This window comes from Cotesia glomerata, linkage group LG5, assembly GCF_020080835.1.
Source record: "Cotesia glomerata isolate CgM1 linkage group LG5, MPM_Cglom_v2.3, whole genome shotgun sequence".
Taxonomy (NCBI): domain Eukaryota; kingdom Metazoa; phylum Arthropoda; class Insecta; order Hymenoptera; family Braconidae; genus Cotesia; species Cotesia glomerata.
Window position 1 is genome coordinate 4,300,781 of NC_058162.1, and position 23,076 is coordinate 4,323,856.

General features: G+C 29.0%; 4 protein-coding genes across 6 annotated transcripts; 3 read left to right on the forward strand and 1 right to left on the reverse strand.

Annotated features, from left to right (window-relative positions):
- The first annotated feature begins 57 nt into the window (after positions 1–57).
- On the forward strand, positions 58–1,949 carry LOC123264593 (putative ATP synthase subunit f, mitochondrial). The gene is made up of 4 exons (XM_044727923.1): positions 58–250; positions 337–435; positions 516–632; positions 1,804–1,949. The coding sequence occupies exons 1-4, from the start codon at positions 163–165 to the stop codon at positions 1,830–1,832; spliced, it is 333 nt and encodes a 110-aa protein (XP_044583858.1). The 5' UTR covers positions 58–162; the 3' UTR covers positions 1,833–1,949.
- A 956-nt stretch (positions 1,950–2,905) lies between these two features.
- LOC123264573 (TATA-binding protein-associated factor 172) lies at positions 2,906–10,784 on the forward strand. The gene is made up of 4 exons (XM_044727884.1): positions 2,906–3,148; positions 3,442–3,486; positions 3,593–9,047; positions 10,417–10,784. The coding sequence occupies exons 2-4, from the start codon at positions 3,476–3,478 to the stop codon at positions 10,612–10,614; spliced, it is 5,664 nt and encodes a 1,887-aa protein (XP_044583819.1). The 5' UTR covers positions 2,906–3,148; positions 3,442–3,475; the 3' UTR covers positions 10,615–10,784.
- LOC123264581 (alkyldihydroxyacetonephosphate synthase) lies at positions 10,690–17,026 on the reverse strand. Of its 2 annotated transcripts, XM_044727907.1 has the most exons (6): positions 16,747–17,026; positions 15,392–15,481; positions 14,632–14,912; positions 13,369–13,657; positions 10,937–12,033; positions 10,690–10,906 (listed from the first exon to the last, which is right to left on the reverse strand). In XM_044727907.1, the coding sequence occupies exons 1-5, from the start codon at positions 16,833–16,835 to the stop codon at positions 10,950–10,952; spliced, it is 1,833 nt and encodes a 610-aa protein (XP_044583842.1). In that variant the 5' UTR covers positions 16,836–17,026; the 3' UTR covers positions 10,690–10,906; positions 10,937–10,949. The 2 variants fall into 2 exon arrangements, with proteins under 2 accessions (XP_044583842.1, XP_044583841.1); XM_044727906.1 differs by having other exon boundaries at positions 10,690–12,033.
- Positions 17,027–19,623: 2,597 nt separating this feature from the next.
- LOC123264590 lies at positions 19,624–22,784 on the forward strand. Of its 2 annotated transcripts, none has more exons than XM_044727919.1 (3): positions 19,624–20,247; positions 21,491–21,691; positions 21,970–22,784. In XM_044727919.1, exons 1-3 carry the CDS (start codon positions 19,975–19,977, stop codon positions 22,147–22,149), a joined length of 654 nt encoding a protein of 217 aa, XP_044583854.1. In that variant the 5' UTR covers positions 19,624–19,974; the 3' UTR covers positions 22,150–22,784. The 2 variants fall into 2 exon arrangements, with proteins under 2 accessions (XP_044583854.1, XP_044583852.1); XM_044727917.1 differs by having other exon boundaries at positions 19,629–20,247; positions 21,916–22,784.
- The last annotated feature ends 292 nt before the right edge of the window (positions 22,785–23,076 follow it).

Below are 23,076 nucleotides of genomic sequence, written 5' to 3' on the forward strand. Positions count from 1 at the left end.
CCGCTAGTGGCGCTGCTTGTTGCGAAAGGACAAGAACGGTCGCACATCTCTATATTTATTAATTTTATGCTTAATGGCCGTTTAGCCATCATTGAGATCGAGCATTGGATTCATTCTAAATTTTTTTAATTGTCTCTAATACCTCAGCCGCAATTAGCAAGCATGGATTGGGGTAACTGGGCAAAATATCCTAAGGGATACGATCGTGCCATCCACGGTCCATTTGACCCAGCTAAATACTACGGAAAAGGTAAATTTTACTATCTCAACTCCAAATTTATAACATTGTAAAATTATTGGATTTAACTAATATGTTTTTATATTTATATCCTTTAGTTGACATACCGTTCGGTCAAGTGAAACTTGCAGAACTGCCTTCGTGGTTTGGTCGTCGTAACATTGGTCCAGTGGCAATTTCTCAGGCAATCGGCAGAGGTTCTTATAATTTTTATTTAAAGTAGCCATTTTTTAAAATAGCCATGTTGCATAATAAAAGTTGAATATTTTCTTTGCAGCTTACTGGCGTTGGCAACACAAGTATGTAATTCCAAAATATTGTGGAGTAGCTCCATTTTTCCAAGTTACATGCGCCTCTATAATATTCTTTTACATCATAAATTATCCAAGATTAAGTATGTATATTATCTTTTCTATTATACTTTAAAAATAATCACTAGAGTATTATCAAACAATAGTTACTTTAAGGGCGTACGATTACATAAACTTTTGATATTTAATATTTTAATAGATATCACTAGATTGAATTATTGATTAAAATTAATTTAGCAGATATTTGATAATTTTAAATGAAAATTAAATTAGCCGACATCTGAAAATTTTTATAATTGTTTTTATTGAAAAAATTGTTACAATAAATTTAAAAGAAAAAATTTCACATCTAGAAAATTTGAAAAATTATACGTGCAATTTTTTTTAAGTATTTTTTTACTTGCAATTTAATAAGTGAAAAAAATAGAAAAATTTTTGAACGTCGGCTGACTTTAGTATCATTAATTTTAATTATATTTTTGACAAATGAATTGTGGTAAAAAAAAATTAAAAATCATTTTTTGGAACAAATTTTTTTGTTAAATAAAATTAAAAATTTATCAAGTGATTGCTAACTTTAATATCATGAATTATTAACGTTTAAGTTTTTAATATTTAAATGGTTTTTAGCTCATCATTTTTTTTTTTTATTTTCAAGTCATATAAATCAGTAGTTGTGAATTAATGATGCTGAAATTGAACAACATTTGATTATTTTAAAAATTTTCTAGCTAATAAATTACATCAAGAAAAATTTATTTAAAAAATTCGATCTTTAGAAGCTCTAAAAAATTATGAATGTAATTTTTTAAAATAATTTTCTAGACGTAGTTTATTTTTCAAGAAAAATCAAAAAATTGTCACGTGTCTGCTAATTTCAGTGTCATGTGAGTAATTGACTAACTTCTCATAGATATTTTTTATTAAAACTCAGGGCCAGTTTTTCAATCCAGGATAAAATTTTATCCAATGATAAATCATATCTATATATTTCATATATATAAATATACTAGCAATAATAATAAAACTTTTATCCTGGATTGAAAAACTGGACCTCAATTTTTAATAACTTTGATATTCTATGAAGTATTTATTTATTTATTTATAAAAAAAACGCCCTTTATTATTTAATTAATTATTTACATAATTTAGTTTTATTAAATTAAAGACTAAAAAACTAGCCCTAAGTTCTGACAACTAAATATAATTTGATTATTTGACTAATACTTTAACTTGTAATATTATTTGTTTCAGAGCACCATGCTAACTACAAGTACCATTAAACAATTACCAGCGGCTGTACAAGTAGAAATGAATATTAAGTAAATATTTCAATGTTCTAAAAAAAAAAATGTAATAAAAAGTAATACCGAGATAAAAACATATATTAAACAATTAAATCGTTTGTCTATTGTTATTATTAATATTATTTAAAACTATAATAGAACTTTGTCAAACCTAATAAAAACTTGCTTGAAAAATGTAGACAGTAATTATGATAAATTAAGTATCATAAAATAATATATCTAATCGCATGATTTAGATCACAAAGTCTTAAATGTGCTTTAATATTATTATGAAATTATGTAGGTAAAGATTTATCAATTAAAAAAAAAAAAAAAATGTATTATATTCAAGAAAAAAAATTATGTTGAGTAATGAAATTATTAAATAATCAATTATGAATTATGGAGACAAATTTTTCCTGAAAGAATCATGAAAATTAATTTAGCAGACTTTTAATAATTTTAAGAATTTTGGTACATTATAAAGTTAGCAGTCCCTTAACCATTTTTTAATTTTTTTTAACAAATAGATTTTTTCGAAATAATTGTATTTTTTATTTTTTTAAATTTCTACATGTCAATTTTTTTTTTCTACTTTTTTGCTACAATTTATTTGTTAAAAATATTCTTAAAATTATCAAATATTTGCTAAATTAATTTTCATGAATTTTGGTAAAAATAAGTTAGGAAAAAAAATTGGCATGTAGAAATTAAAAAAAAATAAAAAATGCAATTTTTTTTAAATAATTTTTTTGAACAAAATTGTAAAAAAAAAAAATAAAAAAATGGTCAAGTGACTGCTAACTTAAATTTCATGAAAAAATCAATAATTTTATCGACCCAACAAGAATTTATTTGTAAGCGCTTATAAATAAATTTAAATTTTCGCGCCAAAAAAAACTAATCTCTGACGAAACGTTTACAAGTAAGTTCACTAGTCGTAAGTATTAAAAATGGTGATATACTTACACGTATGTAACTACATACGTCCAACAATCGGTGATTGGTTTTTGTTAAAGTGAAATGCGGTGTTAGCGTCATCACGACCAATCAGTGAAAATTAGGGGGACAAAACTCAGGTCACTCAGCAATATGGCTGTCAGTATAAATGTGATGCTTGTAAGATGCTTTTCTCTTCGAAAATTTTGCAAAAGCTAGCATACAGATATAAAATTTTAAATAGTTTAGAACGTAATGTGATATATGGCGTTCCTGTCAAATGGGAAATGGCAATGCGGATTAGCTGAATGTCTAAACATTTATTTTGAATTGATAACAACGCTAAAAGCAAATAAACGACATTCTTGTTCAAGGTACGTAACAACAACTTGTTTTTAATTACTCTTTATCATCCATATTGACGTGACTCAAGTGGAAACAATTAAGAAATATATTACCTTGTTATAATATTACTTATCAAACAATATCTCATGTTTTCAAATTAAACTCCGATAAAAAAATTTTTTTACAGTCAATTATTGTAAAACTTGATCACATACTAAATGAACATAAAGAATTAACTTTTCTTTTTTCATTCTATTTAAAATCTATTTATTGCCATAATTTAAGTAATTTAAATAATTTATTTTCTAATTTTTTTTTCCAGATTTAGGAAACAAAAAGTTTAACTACAATTTAAAATGGCATCAAGGTATCAAAAATAATTTTTTAATAAATTTTTATCCATAAATTATTTATAAATAATTATTAAAAAATATATATTTATAATAGAATATTAAATAGATTTTTATTTTTAGGCTGGATCGTTTATTTATATTATTAGAGACTGGAACAAATTCAGCAACAAAAAAAGCGGCAGCTCAACAGTTGGGTGAAGTTCAAAGGCTTCACCCCCACGAGCTTCATCATTTATTAGCACGTGTATCAGGACTATTAAAATCCCCACAATGGGACACCAGAGTGTCAGCTGCTCAAGCTATACAAGCTATCCTTTCCCAAGTACCTGTATGGGATCCCCAGCCAATAAAAAGTGAGTCAAATTCATCGAATGAAAATCGATCTCAACGAAATGAAAATTCAAAAAACCAATTAACATTTGAAAGTTTCGATATGAACCAAGTATTGGCAAAAAGTACTCACCTGACTGGCTCAGAAGGTAGCGAGTACGATTTAATAATTGCTGACGGTGACCAGCAGCAGTCTTTTGGTAGTCAAGGCGAGAAATTACTAGCCGCTAATTTAGGCCTTGACCCACGATTAATCGGAGTGGACACTTCGGAGCTGTTTACCGCTGAAGATTTAGCACTTCCTGTTAAATCTCAAGCTCAATCGAACAAAATCTCCGTAAGTGAAACACTGGAGCAGTCTAGTGGATTGAGCAGGCGTGAAATAAATCGAGCTAAGCGTAAAGCGAGGCAGTCTATATCAAAGCAGCGATCACGGGAGCCAGAAGAACAGCTTGAGACAACGAACAATGTAATTCAGCCAAATGATAATGTAGAATCTCTAAAAAAAAAAATTAAGGTGGAGGATGTAGTCTCAACGGATGTAACAAATTGCGAACCAAAAAAAGATGAAGCTGTACCTGATGGCACGGGCTGTTGGCCTGATACAACGTTAGATTGGCCATTGGAAGCATTTAGTGAAAGCCTCTGTCAAGATCTTTTTAGTCAGAAATGGGAGATAAGACACGGGGCAGCCACGGCGTTGCGTGAGCTTGTACGACTTCACGGTAAAGGAGCTGGTAAATCACGTGATCAGTCCCAAGAAGAGATGGAAGAAAGTAATCGACGTTGGATAATAGACGCCGCATTACGCCTTCTCTGTGTACTCGGGCTAGATCGGTTTGGCGATTTTGTATCTGACCAAGTAGTCGCGCCAGTTCGTGAAACTTGTGCTCAAGTTTTAGGCTCTTTAGTCCTTTTACTGCCCAACGATGGGGGCAAAAGCATTATGGGAATAGTAAAAGTTTTATTAAAGCTTTTAGAACACGATGAGTGGGAGGCTAGACACGGTTCTCTTTTAGCATTAAAATATTTACTGGCAGTGAGAGACGATCTTTTGGATCAAATTCTTCCCACGTCTTTTCCAGCAGTAATACGGGGACTTTCTGACCCTGTTGATGACGTAGGAGCAGCAGCTGCTAGTGCACTTATTCCAGTAGCTTCAACACTGCCACGATTATTAAAACCGGATCAATTACAAGCAGTTGTTGCGAGACTTTGGGAACTTCTTCGTGATCAAGATGACCTTGCGGCTGCTTGTAATAGTTTTATGGGATTACTTGCGGCTATTTTGTCATTACCTACCACACGAGCTTGTTTATCACTACAACCACTGTCACAAGTATTGCCAAGATTATGGCCATTTCTTAGTCATACAAGTTCAAGTGTACGCAAAGCAACATTACAAACTTTAAAAACGCTGACTGAAGAAGATAAAAGTAATGAAAAAAATAGAAAAGAACGATGGGGTGAAGAGAGTAGTATTATTCTTCAAGAGGCTTTACGTCATGTTTTTCAACGAGTTTTAATTGAACATGTGACTGCTATTCAAGAAGTAGCTGAAAAAGTATGGGAAAATCTTGTAACTTACAGTGATCTTGAATTACTTCTTCATGCAGCTTGTCCTTGTGTCAGTACTTGGCTTTGTTTGGCAATGCAACCAGATAATGTACCATTTAATTCGGGTCTTCTGATAAATTACAGCAATATAAATGTTGTAAATTCCAGCCCGTCTAAAGGAACATCAAAAAGCGGCCAAACAAATGGAGATGGACAGTCAGATTCGGGTTGTAGCAGTATAAGTGTCACAGGAAAATCAACATCTGAATTAAAAGTATACATAGGTGGAATTGAAACAGTACCTCAAAGTATTCGGCTTTCAAATTCAGTCCGCGCTCGTATTATGGCAACGCGAACACTTGGTTTATTATCTAGATACGTTGTTAAACCCGCACCAGGTGTAATTTACACTCCAGATATTCCTAGTCCAGCTCTTTGTTACGCTCGAGTACTATTAGCGCACCTTGCCTCACGATCAGCGTTGCAGCGAACTGTAGTAGGCTTAACAATTGCTCACTGGGCAGCTTTTGAGCATCCTAACACTCCAGAAATTCCAGAAAGCTTGCGAGATAAACTTTTGGGGTGTCTCAATGAATGCACGTACTACGACGAAATAGCTGGTGCTTTCACGAGACTTTTACATGACAGTAAAGATTATATAGCTACTTTAAAACACTACAAACTTATATTGCCAATTGACACTGATAATACCAATGGAGTATTGAATTTAGATCAAATAGCTAGTCTTGCAGCTAAGCCTATCATAGGGCTCCAAGCTTTAAATAGTGGAACAAGTATCGGGGTTGGAAGTGGAGCAGCATTGAACAAATTAAAACCAAAACTCGTAACAAGCCTTGAAGAGCGGAGAAAAACTCTTGAAGTTGGAGCATCGAGTACAGCTGCTCAACAATTGTCGTTGAATGTAATGGCCATGGCTGCGCTTTCTGGAGGAGCTGCTATGCTCCATTGCTTACCCGAACCACCTCAGCCGTTGAATCCTTTAGTGAAGCCCTTGATGGAAGCTATCAAGCGGGAAGAAGATGAAGATTTACAGAAACTCGCAGCTAAACATCTAGCTCACCTAGTTGACCTTTGTACCAATCGAACGCCTTCTCCGAACAATAAAATAACTACTAATCTGTGCACATTCCTATGCTCTGATGTAGAATTTACTCCTCGTGTAACAGATCGTGAGTCAGATCCCTTTAACGGTATATTAACGCTTAATAATCGGCATAAACATGCAGAGCGCATTGCTTATAATAGAGGAACTGGAATTGGAGGATCTAGCAGTGGAAGAGGTCCCGGAAGACCTCCAGCGACTGAAATTCCTCTGGAAGAATTGCTAGCTTACGAAGAACCGGAAGCCAAAGCTGCTAGAAATCGCCGTCGAGGCGCTACTTATGCACTAACAGCCATTGTTAAATTAATCGGGTCTGAGTTACCAACTCGTCTACCTCATCTTTGGGAAATGATCATAATGAAAAATCACAATAAAATTGATCTGTCTCTACAAAGTAAAGTTGAGCAAGTAAATAATTTAATTTTTACTTTACAAGTTATAGAAATTGTAGTACCCAGTCTTGATAAATCTCTTTTACCTCCTGTACTTGAATGTTTACCACGACTGTGTAGTCTTTTGGCTCATCCATACAAAGTAGTTCGGCACATGGTTTCACGTTGTATAGCAATATGTGCTGTTTTAAACACTGAAGTAACAATGGGACAAGTAGTACGTTCTGTAATACCACTTTTGGAAACGCACAGTGCTGATACAAGTGCGCCAAAAGGTCTTTCGACTCCAATTGAAAGTGATTTGCGTCGCCAAGGTGCTGCAGAAGCGCTTACTTGTATCGTTGAAAATCTTGGAGTTAATGTCGTACCTTTTGCGGTTCTTTTTATGGTTCCACTTCTTGGAAGAATGTGCGATCAAAATCAGTCCGTCCGGCTTGTATGTAATGCAACATTTGCAACACTAATACAATTATTACCTTTAGATTCAGGAGCTATAGCAGATCCTCCGCATCTTGTGGAAGAAAAAACCCAAGAAAGAAAATTTCTTGAACAACTTCTGAATCCTCGCACCATTCCTGAGACTAAATTAACTGTTAAAGTCGCCGCTGAATTGAGGTCGTATCAGCAACAAGGGTTAAATTGGCTTGATTTTTTAAATCGCTATAGATTACACGGAGTTTTGTGTGACGATATGGGTCTTGGAAAAACTCTTCAAACTTTGTGTATTCTCGCGTTAGATCATGACCGTAATAAAGACGCTCCACCTAGCTTGGTTATTTGCCCGCCGACTTTAACGGGCCACTGGGTTTGGGAAGCTGAGAAATTTTTACAGTCCAAAGACCTTCCGGTGTTACAGTACTCTGGATCTCCTCCAGATAGAGAAAAATTACGACCTCACGTTCATCAGTATCGATTAATCGTAGCGAGTTATGACATAGTACGAAAAGATTTGGAATTTTTTGAAGCAGTTCAATGGAATTATTGTGTTCTAGATGAAGGTCATATAATTAAAAATGGAAAAACTAAAAATGCCAAAGCTGCTAAAAGACTACGCTCTTATCATCGGTTAATTTTATCTGGAACTCCGGTTCAAAATGACGTTCTAGAATTGTGGTCGCTGTTTGATTTTCTCATGCCTGGATTTTTAGGCAGTGAAAAACAATTTGCTGCTAGATATTCAAGGCCAATATTAGCATGCAGAGAATCCAAAGCTGGACCAAAAGAACAAGAAGCTGGAGCACTTGCAATGGAGGCTCTTCATCGGCAAGTACTGCCTTTTCTTTTAAGACGTAATAAAGAGGATGTTCTTAAGGATCTACCCCCTAAAATAACACAAGATTATTACTGTGAATTGTCTGTGTTACAAAAGAGACTTTATGAAGATTTTCGCACGCGACATTCAGCTACGCTTATGTCTAATTCAACATTACCGTCAGCTGCATCTTCTACACCACGTGGTCATGTTTTCGAAGCACTTCGTTATCTAAAAAATGTCTGCAATCATCCGAAATTAGTTTTGGGTCCTAATCATCCGCTGTATCATGAAATTAAATCGCAATTGGAGCAACAACAAACGAATTTATCGGATATAGATCACAGTGCGAAATTGCCAGCATTGAAACAATTACTTTTAGATTGTGGTATTGGACAAACGCAACAACAAAAGCCATCTACGCCTTCGGGATTAATTGATAGTCAGCAAACACCCCAACAACTTGTCAGTCAACATCGAGCTCTTATATTTTGTCAATTAAAAGCCATGATGGATATTGTAGAAAAAGATCTTCTTAGTATTCATTTACCTACTGTTACGTACCTTAGACTGGATGGAAGTATTCCAGCGATTAGAAGACATGCGATTGTCTCGAAATTTAATGCTGATCCGTCTATTGATGTGCTGTTGTTAACGACGCAAGTTGGTGGATTAGGATTGAATTTAACTGGGGCAGATACGGTTATTTTTGTGGAGCATGACTGGAATCCTATGAAAGATCTTCAGGCTATGGATCGGGCTCATAGGATTGGGCAAAAAAAGGTCGTTAATGTTTATCGGCTTATTACTAGGTCAACTGTTGAGGAAAAAATAATGGGACTGCAAAAATTCAAACTTTATACAGCTAAAACTGTTATCACTACCGATAACTCATCGTTAGATACTATGCGAACCGAACAAGTAAGTAGTTGTTTTTAAATAATTATTTATATTATTAAGAGAATAAGAAAAATTTTGTGATTGGTGTATTTATATGATAAAATGGGTTTTTATAGTTAAATTTGATATCATTAGAAAGGTCATATCATTCTCACCAATAATCAATTTATGATGATAAGTATTTAGGCTGCATTCGGAAATGCTCTATCTCTAGATACATAATTAAAAAATGAGCTTGTATCTTGTAAACTATTGACATTTTTAAAGATATAAGCTCATCCCGATGTTACACTCATCAAGACCTTTCATTTGAGTACCCACATCAATTTTTCATATATTTTATATATTTATATATATTATATATATGTATATATGAAAAATGCATGTGGATACTCAAATAAAAGGTCTCGATGAGTGTAACGTCGGGATGAGCTTATATCTTTAAAAACGCCAATAGTTAAGAAAGTATAGTGCAATTTAACATAATGAAGAAATGACCTAGTATCTTGTGAACTATTGACATTTTTAAAAATATAAGCTCATATCGATGTTACACTCATCAAGACCTTTCATTTGAGTACCCACATCAATTTTTCATATATTTATATATATTATATATATGTATATATGAAAAATATATTAAAATGCATGTGGGTACTCAAATGAAAGCTCTTGATGAGTGTAATATCGGGATGAGCTTATATCTTTAAAAATATCAATAATTAAGAAAAAACCTTGTATCTTGTGAACTATTGACATTTTTAAAGACATAAGCTCATCCCGGCATTACACTCATTAAGACCTTTCATTTGAGTACCCACATCAATTTTTCATATATTTTATATATTTATATATATATATATATGTACATATGAACAATATATCAAAATGCATGTGGGTACTCAAATGAAAGCTTTCGATGAGTGTAACATCAAAATAAGCTTATATCTTTATAAATTTCAATAGTTAAAAAAATACAGTGCAATTTAACATAATTAAGAAACGACCTTGTATCTCATGAAATATTGACATTTTTAGAGATATAAGCTCATCCCAATGATACACTCATTAAGAGCTTTCATTTGAGTATCCACATCAATTTTTTATATATTTATATATATTATATATATGTATATATGAAAAGTATATCAAAATGCATGGGGGTACTCAAATGAAAGCTCTTGATGAGTATAACATCAGGACGAGCTTATATCTTTAAAAACGTCAATAGTTAAAAAAGTACAGTGCAATTTAACCAAATTCATTATTTAATAAAGCAACATTCTATCTATCTATAATTCACAAGTCACGGCAGTCACATAGTAACTGCAAGATTGCTAGTACATAAATAAATAATAAAGTTGACTAAAACATTTAATTTATGTTTCAGTTATTAGATTTATTTTCTTTGGAAAATGGTAAACAAAAAAGAACTGACGAAGGAGAAAATTCACGATCAATCAGTTCGATTCCTGGAGTTAGTCGATCAGTTTTAGACATAATACCAGAATTATGGGAACAACAACAATACGATGACGAATATGATCTTGACGCATTTTTATCAACGTTAAAAGGATCCAACTTGTGAAGTTATTATTTACAGTATCACAGCTATAGCTGCAGATCAAAATAAAATTATTCATCCAAGTAAATAGAACGTAAGAACGCTTGATATATCTATATATTTTTTTTTTCTTTATTTATAATAACTTATAAAAACGACAATGCAAATACATTTTCGCATTTGTACCAAAAGAACTCACTTTGAATTATTTATTTGGTAACTTTCACCACTGAGATAAAAAGCTCCGTAAAAAATTTTTTTGTGATTATTATCTCAAATAAATATTTATTAAATAATGACGCTGATAATAATAATAATAATTATTATTATTGTAATAAAAGAAAAAAAATTCAATTTGTCTATAATTTTGCTCTATAATTAGGAACTAAATTACCCGCAGCAAATATATTATTAGGATCTAAATGTTCTTTCATCGCACGATAAAGTGAGACTCCAGTTTGACCAACAGCTTCAGGATAAAATTTAGCACGCATTTTTCCAACTCCATGATGATGTGAAATAGAACCACCACTAGCAAGAATTTCCGCTCTTGCATTTTCTTCAATTGTTTCATAAGTTTCAACAGGTTCATGCAAACCAATATAATTGAATGCCAAATAAAAATATATGCAACATCCTGCGTCGTAAGTTTGCGTGACTCGGCAAGACATAAGATAATGCTTTATACCTCGTTCTTTGCAGTCGCGTGACACGCGAGATTTAACGTTTCTACAAAGTGACAATGCACGGCTCCAAGGTACAGAAGTTTCAAAAGATTCAGACAAAACTCCGTACTCTAATCCCAAATCTCTGATATAAGCAATGACAAATGTTAGAATATAACCGCGCTCTCCGTTTGTTTCACCAGCAGCCATTCCACCAAACTGCTTAACAATGGTGTAGATTTTTTTTTCCTGCGCAGCCACTTCATTTGCTTCATACCCTTCAAATAAAAGAGTCGCTACACATACATCGTTCCATTGAAAGCCCTTAATTTTTGTAACATAAGCTTGCTTAAAGGCATGCATAATCTTATCTGTCCAACCATTGTCAGGTCGCAATGCTTGACCAAATCTAAATTGCTCATTGTCCATCAATCGAATACTCGATGGTTGACACCGTTGGCGTGCTACTTCTCTCATCGCATCGACACCACTCTCAAAGTTCGGAAAGATAACACTTCCGTACTTGACTATTTTTGGTAGTGGACGGACTTTAAGAACAACTTCTGTAACTACACCAAGAGTACCTTCGCTTCCGAGAATTACATGATCGAAATCTGGACCACTGGAAATACGTGGTACTTGCGCGCCTCTTTCTAATGTCAACGATGGGTCTTCGGTTCTTCCTGTTACCATTCTTACTCGTACGACTAAATCTTCTATGTTTCCATACGTATTTTTCTTCATTCCACTCGCTCTTGTTGCTACCCAACCACCCAAACTAAAAGAAACATTAAATTACATATTGCAGTCTATTATTTTACGTTAAATTAAGGGGGAACACCACTGTGACGGTCGAAAAAAAAAAAGTGATTTTAGGGAATTTTTTTGACAGGGAAAATAAAAGAATTTGGGGATCGGACACTGATAGAAGGATTTATTTGTATCAATAAATATTTGTTAATCATTTATTAGAGGCCATTTTTTAGGGCTCCCCGCCTTTATTAATCCGCAAAAATGACCCATGTCAAAATTTCTCAGCAAAAATTTCTTATACAAAAATATCTCAAGACAACCAAAAATAAATTAATCTGACGAAAATTAATCATCATTTACGAAAATGCTTATATATCTTCAACAATAAAATGGCCTTTTGATCATGGTTTTTGTGTGTGTGAGAAAATATTGCATAAGAAATTTTTAGTGAGAAATTTTGTCGTAGGTAATTATTGCATGAGAAATAAAAGACAGTCACCATTATTTTAGTCCTTAACAAATATTTCTTAGTATTTAAAATGATTTGTTTGTATTTAATAAACCTGATATTTATTTATTAAATATTAATAAATCTTAAATACTAAGAAATATTTGTTAAGGACTAAAAAGTGGTCTCTAATAAATGATTTGTTAAATATTAACAAATATTTTTAACTATAAACAAATCCTTCTATCAGTGGATTTTTCTTATTTTATTAAGGGTACATTAAAGATTATTACCCTAAATTTTTATTAAAAAATATTTAATTATTACAAATTTATTAACAATCTCGTAGAGCATAAGAAAAAATTTCCCCCTCCGTCGCATCAATAGCTCAAAAACGGTTCATCTGAAAATAAAAATCCAAATTGCTTTTTTATTAGTAAAGATGTAGTTATCATTGCACGTACGAAATTTTGAAAATTTTAATTTTCAAAAAAAAAGCAACTAATTGAAAATTTTCTCATTATTTTTACTGTTTTTTTTATTTTAACCCGGCTAAAAAAATCTTTAAAATCAAAATTTTTTTAATTCTGTACGTACAACGATAACAACATTCTTACTAATTAAAAAGCGATTTGGGTTTTTATTTTCAGATTATCCGTTTTTGAGTTATCGATGCGACCATGGAGGAGGGAATTTTTTCTAGTGCTCTACGGGATTGTTAATAACTTTGTAGTAATTAAATATTTTTTAATAAAAATTTAGGGTAATAATCTTTAATGTACCCTTAATAAAATAAAAAAATCCGATCCCCAAATTCCTTTATTTTCCCTGTCAAAAAAATTCGCGAAAATCACCTTGTTTTTCGACCGTCACAGTGGTGTTCCCCCTTAAATTAAAATAACAATAAATTACCTAGAAAATTCGTATGAATCAGGTTCATGACCAGATGTTAAACCTCTTGATCTTAATTCTCGCTCAAGATCTTGTCCAATAATACCTGCTTCACAGCAAGCAACGAGGTTTTCTCTGTCAATCCACAATATCCGATTCATCTGTGATGTATCCAGTGAAACTATCGTACGACGTTCTTCTGTAGGGCAAGTAGCAGCTCCACTAACGCTAGTACCACCGCCAAAAGGTATACAAGCAACTCCATACTTGACGCATATTCTTATTATCCTTTCAACATCATTATGGCATTCTAGAATAAATTTTAGTTAGTTAATATTACTTCTTTATAAATTTATTGACACAAATTGTAATTATAGATTGATATTTTCGGTTTCATGTTTCTTGATCCTCTGACAAAATATCCCCGACAAAATATCTCTGGACAAAATATCTTAAATAATTACATTTTTTAATAAAATAAAATAAAACAATAAATTTGAAAAAAAATTATCAATTTTATTTTAACATTTATTAATAGCATTTAAACAAATATTCATAGCACGACTTTACCGTGTTGTGCCCTTTCATCATGAATTTTGTGTATGTTTATTCGACAGTAGACCAATACATGAGCTTGTTACCATGTTGTACCCTTTTATCATGAATTTTGTGTAATATTTAGTCTCGGGGATATTTTATCGGAGGATCAAGACGCCTGATACCAATATTTTCATTAAATCATCACAGATATGATTGACGTTAATAACTTTATGTTAAGAATTTCTGATTAGATTTTAATTTTCATAAATTATCATTAGAAAAAATTAACAAAAACAGTTTATATAATTATCTAGTTCATACAATTATCGATAAAAAAATTTTTTTTCATTAAAATGCTTTTATTTTACTTTAAAGCAATTACTGTCCATATCTTATCGCATATTTTCTACTAATGTTACTTGCATTTATCAGAAAAATACGTAAACACTAATACCTGTTCATATGACTGAAATTCTTTATGCGTTTTAGCTTTTACTTTATTTTTTTTTTAAACTATAACTTATGAAATAACTATATATTATTATTAGATTAAAAAATTAACTATTATAAACTATACTTGAGTACCGTAATCAAAAAAATTTACAGTCTCAAGTAAATACCAGCCTAGATTCAGTAAATAAATACTTTAAAATATTAAAATAGTAATTTAAATAATTGAGTAATAAAAAAATTAGATTGATGCAATAGTTGGATAAAATTTCACCTAAATTTAATGAGACTTACTTGGCCAAAGAATAATATCTGGTATCCTGTCAAAATGGCCATGTTTCAACAAAATTATTTCACGAAGTGTATGTCCATGAGCCCTAAACAGTCTATCCATTCCATTAGTAGAAAAAGCTATTTGTAATTCTTTAACAGCATCTAGAAAGTCCTGAGAGAGTATTGGATCAGGGAAAGATACTGGTAATGACTGTGATGGTGTTCTTTTTGTCAAATCTACTCCAAGGACTTCTTGAACCCATTGCGTAAAGTAAGGCAACTGCAGGTTTCCAATAGGGTACCTTGAACAATAAAAAAGAGTATCTATTAGCATTTTTAATCATCACAATACTTAATAATGTATATTTATGTTTGTCAGGTGAAAACATACTTGGAGATTTGTATTTAACTCAAGAGTATTTAAGTATAGAAAAATTTAACTTTAAAATTTATTGTACAAATAAAGCAACTCTATTGAAGAGAAGCAATGTATTCTTTAACGAGAAAGACTATTTATTTAAGTATTACAACATACAAAAAAAAGAGAACTTGTAAGAATTAACGACAAATGACGTTTCACATCTACTGAAGCGGAAAAGAAAAACACTTGAAATAAAGAAAATTAAATTCATTAACTAATACGTTAATTTTTTTTTTCCTATTGTAAGTACATGATATTCCAATTAAAAAAATTTGCATATGTACTTGAATTATAAAGAAAATTAATTGCTAATTTTATTTATTATTATTAATTATATATAAATATTTATTTTGTTTTTACCGTGACCCAGTGAATTCAATAATTGAATTGTCTTTAACAACAAATTCCGAATCTTTGTATCCCCATCCGTTCCACTTGAGTAATTCTTGCCTGTAATAAAAAAAATCAATAATTATAGTTGATGTTAATGGTATTTATAATTTGACATCAATTTTTTTCAACAAGTTATAATTAATATGCAGAATATCTATACAGAAATATTTATAATAATTAATTATACTAGTTAGCCAACGTTTTTAATTTTTTGATTTATTTTTTAATAATTAAATTAGAACAAAAAAATATTTTTTAAAAATTGCACTTACAGTTTTTAAAGTTTTTTACAAATTAAATTTTTTTTATTTTTTTCTAATAATTTTTGCAATACAAAAAATTCTAAAAATTTCTAGATGTCGGCTAACTTAATTTTCATCATTAAAGTTAGCAGTCACTTAACCATTTTTTAATTTTATTTAATAAACACATTTTTGTATTATTAAAGTTAGCCGTCTCTTAACAATTTTTTAATTTTATTTAACAAAAAAATTTGTTTCAAAAAATTGTATTTTTTACTTTTTAAAATTTCTACAAGTCAATTTTTTTTATATTAATAAAGTTAGCCGACGTTTTTAATTTTTTGATTTTTTTTATTGAAAAAATTGGAACAAAAAAATATTTTTTTAAAATTGTACTTACAATTTTTTAAATTTTTTACAAATGAAATTTTTTTTGGTCATTTTTTCAATAAAAAAAATTTAAGAAATTTTTTAATGTCGGCTAGCTTAATTTTTATTAATAATTATAATACTAAAGTTAGCCGACATTTTTAATTTTTTGATTTATTTTTTAATAATTAAATTAGAACAAAAAAATATTTTTTAAAAATTGCACTTAAAGTTTTTAAAATTTTTTTTTGCTAAAGTGACATCTAATCCCAAAGGATGTATCATATAAACATTGAAAGGTAAAAACAAGACGTGATAATAAACACGTGACTTATATTATGATTTTTAAATTTACTCTAGTGATTATTATTTAAAATAAATAGTCAGTAATAATAATTGATTCCAGTCAAATGACAAAATAAAATTATTACCGACTTCTTTTTGTAAGAATGTAATTCAAGTAAAATATCTATAAAATTACTAGAGTTTTTTTTTTTTAAGTATATAAATTAAAAAAAAGGGTATATTATTCAAACGACGTAAATTACAGAAAATTGTTATATACTGAGTCACACTTATTGAAGGCGTGGTTAAAATACTCTTAATAATAGAATAAACATAGTTACAATGTACACAATAGTTTGATGTAACACTCCACATTTGTATCTATGATAAAAAAAACTTATTACATTAAATAATTATAAAACTGACCTGATTTTAGGGACAGTACTCTTAACACTTGTCGGATTAATATCACGACTATTATTATCACTTAAATTATTAGATTCTGATTTAGACATAGTTTTTTTTTTTAATTATTTAATAATTATTGTTTAAAATAAATTTAATTAATATTTTTGGTATTAATAATACAGAGTTTAGAAGAGAGGATAAATTTTTTAAGTTCACGGAACGAAATTTTTGTTCATACTAAATAACGCCGTGTTGATTATCAGACACGAGCTTACTTACTCGGCACCGCCATACACCGATAAACCAAATTTAAATCGATACAGCCCCCGCCTGAGACTAAGCTCCGCCCATTGGCAACATGCCGAACTTACAATGTGCGGTTTCTTGTAATTCTTATTACTCTTATCCGGACATATGTGTTTAATTAAATAAATATAATCAACAGCATGCAGTAAAACGTTAAATATTTACACTGACAGAAATTCCATGTACATTACTCGGCCATAGTTAATTTAACTGGTCAATTTAAATGAGAATTTTAAGCGGGAAATTCAAATTCTAAATTGTGTAGACCAATTAAAGTGACTTTTGTGATCTCGTCCTATCAAATGTCAGTATCAAGAGAAAGTAAGCCATGTTTACAAAAATATTAATACTGATGAAAATGAAGTTAGCATAATATTAAATCCGAACAAAAACAGTTCACTGTAAAAAAGACGCGCCAAGTCCACGTTCATAAGACTATTAGGAAAAAAAATTTTTTTTTTTTCTTTACAAAAAGATACAAAATAAAAAAATTAAAAAATCCAAGTAACCGATATGATTGTTTTTGATTTTCGGAAATTAAAAAAAATTTTATTGTAAATTTAAAAATTAAAAAAAAAATTTTAGAACGTATTTAGTGTGCGTGGTTGCAAAATATTTTACTTTTAATGAAATTCGTAAAATCTATTTACTAAGACTTTAAAAAAATTGAAATACACAATGACGCACACCAAGTATGTTCTAAAATTTTTTTTTTAATTTTTAAATTTACAATAAAATTTTTTTTAATTTCCGAAAATCAAAAATAATCATATCGGTTACTTGGATTTTTTAATTTTTTTATTTTGTATCTTTGTAAAGAAAAAAACAATTTTTTCCTAATAGTCTTATGAACGTGGACTTGGCGCGTCTTTTTACAGTGAAACTGTTTTGTTCGGATTTTAGTATTTTTGTAATTATAATGAAAATTTACAATTGGTACCAACTTAAATCTCTTGTTGACTGCATTTTTTACTGCAAACTATCCCCTTGAAGCTACAGTTTATGTAGATGTAATTCCAGTGCACCCTGGCGGCCGTAAATGTAAGCTGTGACTTATTTTTTTTAACTGTAGTTGCTTGTCTTTGGGAGGTTTCTTACACTTTTTTATTTTATTTAGGTTTTGGCGCTGACCTTTCTCCATAAAAAAAAAGTCAGGATCGAAATTTGTGAGCGAGCTATAGTATGTGCTGATAAAATTTAATAATTTCAAGTAAATAAATTGTTATAAGTGAATATAATTAATTAATACGGTGAAATAAATTATGAATTACTGTTATGATAAACAAATTGGGTAAAAAAAGTACCGTAGAATTAAATAAAATTTCGCAGCCTCAGAAAACCGTTCTGCTTACAGTAAACATAGTCGGTAGTCTGGCGCTCCGTTTACAACGGATTTGAACGGAACTTGGCGCCAGATTCTACCGAATCTGTGAAAATTCAATTAGCCGACATTTGAAAATTTTGATAATTTATTTTATTGAAAAATAATTTTTAAAAAATTAAAACAAAAATTTTCACATACAGAAAATTTTAAAAATTATCCGTGGAATTTTTTAAAAATAGTTTTTTAGTTTTCTAATTTTTAATTAAAAATAATTAAAAATTTTTAAGTGTCGGCTAATTTAATTTTCAACTAAAGTTAGCCGACATTTTTAATTTTTCGATTTTTTTTTAATAATTAAATTAAAACAAAAAAAATATTTTCAAAAAATTTCACTTACAGTTTTTAAAGTTTTTAACAAATAAAAATTTTTTTTTCTTTTTTGTAGTCATTTTTTCAATAAAAAAATTTTTTTAATTTTTAAATGTCGGCTAACTTAATTATCATCATTAAATTTGGCTGTCACTTTATAATTGTTTAAATTTTCTTCAATAAATAAATTATGGAAAAAAAAATATTTAAAAAATGGACTTGTAGAAATTTAGTAAAATTAAAAATGCTATTTTTTAAAAATAATTCTTTAGAACAAATTTTTTTGTTAAAGAAAAATGAAAATTAAGTTAACCGACATCTAAAAATTTTTAGAATTTTTTTTCATTTAAAAAATTTCATTTGTCAAAAACTGTAAGTGCAATTTTTTAAAAATATTTTTTTGTTCTAATTTAATAAATGAAAAAAAAATTTTTTTAATTAAGACAGCTAAATTTAAGTGACACTGAAGTTAACAGACATAAGAAATTTTTTTAGAACTTTATAAAAATTAAATTATTATAAAAAAAAATTTAATTAAAAAATTCCACATGTAAAAATGATTAAAAATTACAAGTGAAAATTTTTAGAATAATTTCTTTATTGTTATTGATTTGTTAAAAAAATGTTTTTAAATTAACAGCTGACGGCTAACTTCAGTATTATAAATTTAATGTCATGAAGTTAGCTGACATTTCAAAATTTTTAGAAATTTTTTATCGAAGAAATTTCAATTGAAAAAAAATATCAAATGTTAAAAATTTGAAAAACTATAAGTGCAATTTTTTATAAATATCTTTTTAGTTGTAAAAAAAAATCAAAAATTTTTAGACGTCTGCTAACTTCAGTGTGATTAATACTGATAAACACGCTTATTGTGAATCAACATTAATTTACTGACGACATCAACGACGATTATAATCACAGTTGTCTCGCAATTTATCTTTGTCATCTTTTAGCAGTACCTTTGTTTTAGTGTTGTTGACATTGTGTTTTACTAAAAAATATAAGATGAAAAAATATTAAAAATATAAAAATCTGTGTAAAAAAAAATTTTTAATTAAAAATTCAAGATTTGTAGATAATTTAATTGACGTAAGGCTAAAACAGAGCTCTATTTAGATTTTTATTTCGTTAATCGTTATCATGTTAAGCTCCTGGTCGCTGTTGTAGATTTTAATTAAAAGAGTCTTGACTATTTGATTAAACGACGATTTTATCACAGATATATTTTTTTAATTCAACAAAGCATGCCTGACAGTGCAGCTGTTTATCGACCTACCACAGTGGGTTACAGTTATGAAGCCAACGGAGATGGCAATGAAAGTGGTGTTGGAGTTGGAGGTGGTGTTGGAATAAGAAATGGATTTTCACGAATTATTTTTAGGCACAAAGTTAGCACACGAAAATGGCTCCAATGGGTTTTGCTGTCAGTGGCACTTTGTGCTACTCTTGCTGGGCTTACCACGATGATGGTTAATGTAATAGCTTCTGGAAGTTCTCGACCTTCTGAAGTAGTCCAGGTATTATTATTCAATATAATTTATATGATACTGAAATCAGCAGACAACTTGTTAAATTTTTATTTTATTTAAGAAATAAATTAATGACAGTAAAGTTAGCATTAGAGAATTTTTTTAATTTTTTTAACAAATAAATTTGTTCCAAAAAAAAATTTTTTTAAAATTGCATTTTTCATTTTTTTAAATTTTTACATGCCAATTTTTTTTCTTATTTTTTTTTTGCCATAACTGTTTAAAGAATAATTCTAAAAATTATTTAATATCTGCTAAATTTATTTTGATAATAAAATGACAGTAAAGTTAGCAGTCAGAGAATTTTTTTATTTTTTTTTAACAAACAAATTTGTTCCAAAAAAAAATTTTTTAAAATTGCTTTTTTCGTTTTTTTAAATTTCTACATGCCAATTTTTTTTCTTATTTTTTTGCCATAATTTGTTAAAAAAAATTATTTAATACCTGCTAAATTTATTTTCATAATAAATTACTACAAAAAAAAATAGTTTAGAAAAGTTTCACTTTTAGTTCTTTAAAATTTCTATATGTGAATTTTTTTTTTTTTTTTTTTTTTTTTTTGTAAGAATCTGAAAATTAATTTAGCATATATTTAATAATTTTATAACAAATGAATTATGGCAAAAAAAGATTAGAAAAAAAAAATTGACGTATAGAAATGTAAAAAAATTAAAAATGCAATTTTTTTTAAATAATTTTTTGGAGTAAATTTTTTAATTAAATAAAAAATTGTTAAGTGACTGATAACTTAAATGTCATAAGAATGATATTAAAGTTAGCTGTCACTTGACCAGTTTTTTATTTTTTTTTTAAATTGCATTTTTAATTTATCAAATTTTCTAAATGTCAATTTTTTTTTCTTATTTTTTTATTCCGTAATTTATTTATTAGAAAAATTATTAAATATCTGCTAAATTAATTTTCATAAAAAAATCCTACAAATTGATAACACTAAAGTTAGCCGATATTTTTAATTTTTTGATTTTTTTTTAATAATTAAATTAGAACAAAAAAATATTTTTTAAAAATTGCACTTACAGTTTTTAAAGTTTTTTACAAATTAAATTTTTTTTTTCTTTTTTTTTGTCATTTTTTCAATAAAAAAAATTTTTTTAATTTTTAAATGTCGGCTAACTCAATTTTCATTAAAAATTGTCAAATGTCTGTTACTTTCAGCATCATTAATTTATTGATATATACAAGCTGGTGTTAAAAATTTTTTTATATCCAGGATAATTCAAAGAACGACTCAAAATCTGACACAACTACAAAAATGGAAGATGTAAATAATCAAGATTCTAAAGGATCACTAGCTGCTGGAGCCAGCATTACTCTGATAGGATTAGTAATGGGTGCTCTTTGGGCTTGGTTACGTTTCTTCCGGCACGGTGGAAAATCACAGAGAGGTGGAATCAGTCGTGCAAGTGGACAGGTAAGATTTTATTTAAATAGTAAATTCCATTGGATTCCTCCTATTATTTTTTTATTTTATTTTTAATTTACTTATTTACTTTTATTTAATTTATTTATTTATTTATATTTATTTGGCTTTTTTATTTCTTTTTTTTTTTTGTCTTAAATTGCCGGTATGCTCGTTGCTACGGCGTTTATTATCCCTTGCTCATTATTACACCTTATGTACGCGTATGAGGAAAGATGTTGGGCGGTTTGAATCCATCAACTGACTTGCTGGTGGGTTCCACTTCGCAGTACGGGCCAGTACTCACTGAGGTGCCGAGCCAGATGACCAACAAGCAGATGATAAATGAAACGCGAGCTGTTCCGATGTCTGATCAGGAAGAGGAGACACACACGCTTATGCCAGATTCAACAGCTATTCCATCAGCAGTCACCAATGAATCCGGTCATCCTACTAATCAAGCAGGCTGAGTACATGATTATTTAGAGTAATCCGTATACAAAAAGCTTTATCTTATCTTGCGCTCCATTTTATTCGTTTAGAATAAGTCATGTAGTTTAATAACTCTTGTTGTTTAACAACTATTAAATTAACTTTATTGTTCGACCTTCACTTTATTTCAAACAATTTAAATTCATTATTATAGATAGTTTTTTTTTTTTTTTGGTTTTATCTGTTAAAAATATAATTATAGAAAAACTCTGTGATTCTGCGAAAGCAAAAAGATAATTTGTTTTTTTAATTAATTCAATACACAACTATTGAAGAAAAAAAATGTAAAAATAAAAACTACACTCTATTAATAATTCATATTTAAGGTATGTTAGGAGTTATTGTTAAGTTGTAGAGTGTATGTAATTTTTTTATTTTTTATTTAAGCGTTAAATCCGGACATTTTTTAATTATAATTAAATTATAATTGTATGTAATTTTTATTTTTATTCCGTCCACTAACAAAACAAATCGCATAAATTAAAAGTATGGGTTAAGCTTATTTACACTTTATGATCAACTTGTTATTTTATAAAATACTTTTTGTTCATTTAATTTCTTTTTTAACTTACTGTTGTGAAAAGAAATAAAGACTGAGTGAATGGAAAATCAACATATGTATATTTATAAAAATTTTTTTGTTTTGCAAGAAACTGAAAATAATAGATATTCATTAATTTTATTATGAAAATTTAATTAGCTATCTGAAAATTTTTATTGAAAAAATTGTTACAATAAAATTAAAAGAAAACATTTCACATGTAGAAAATTTGAAAAATAATTTTTTTTAAGTATTTTTATACTTGAAATTTAATAAGTAAAAAAATAGAAAAATTTTTTAACGTCAGCTAAATTTAGTATTATAATTTCATTATCTTTTAATGTAAAACTGAATATTAATAAAA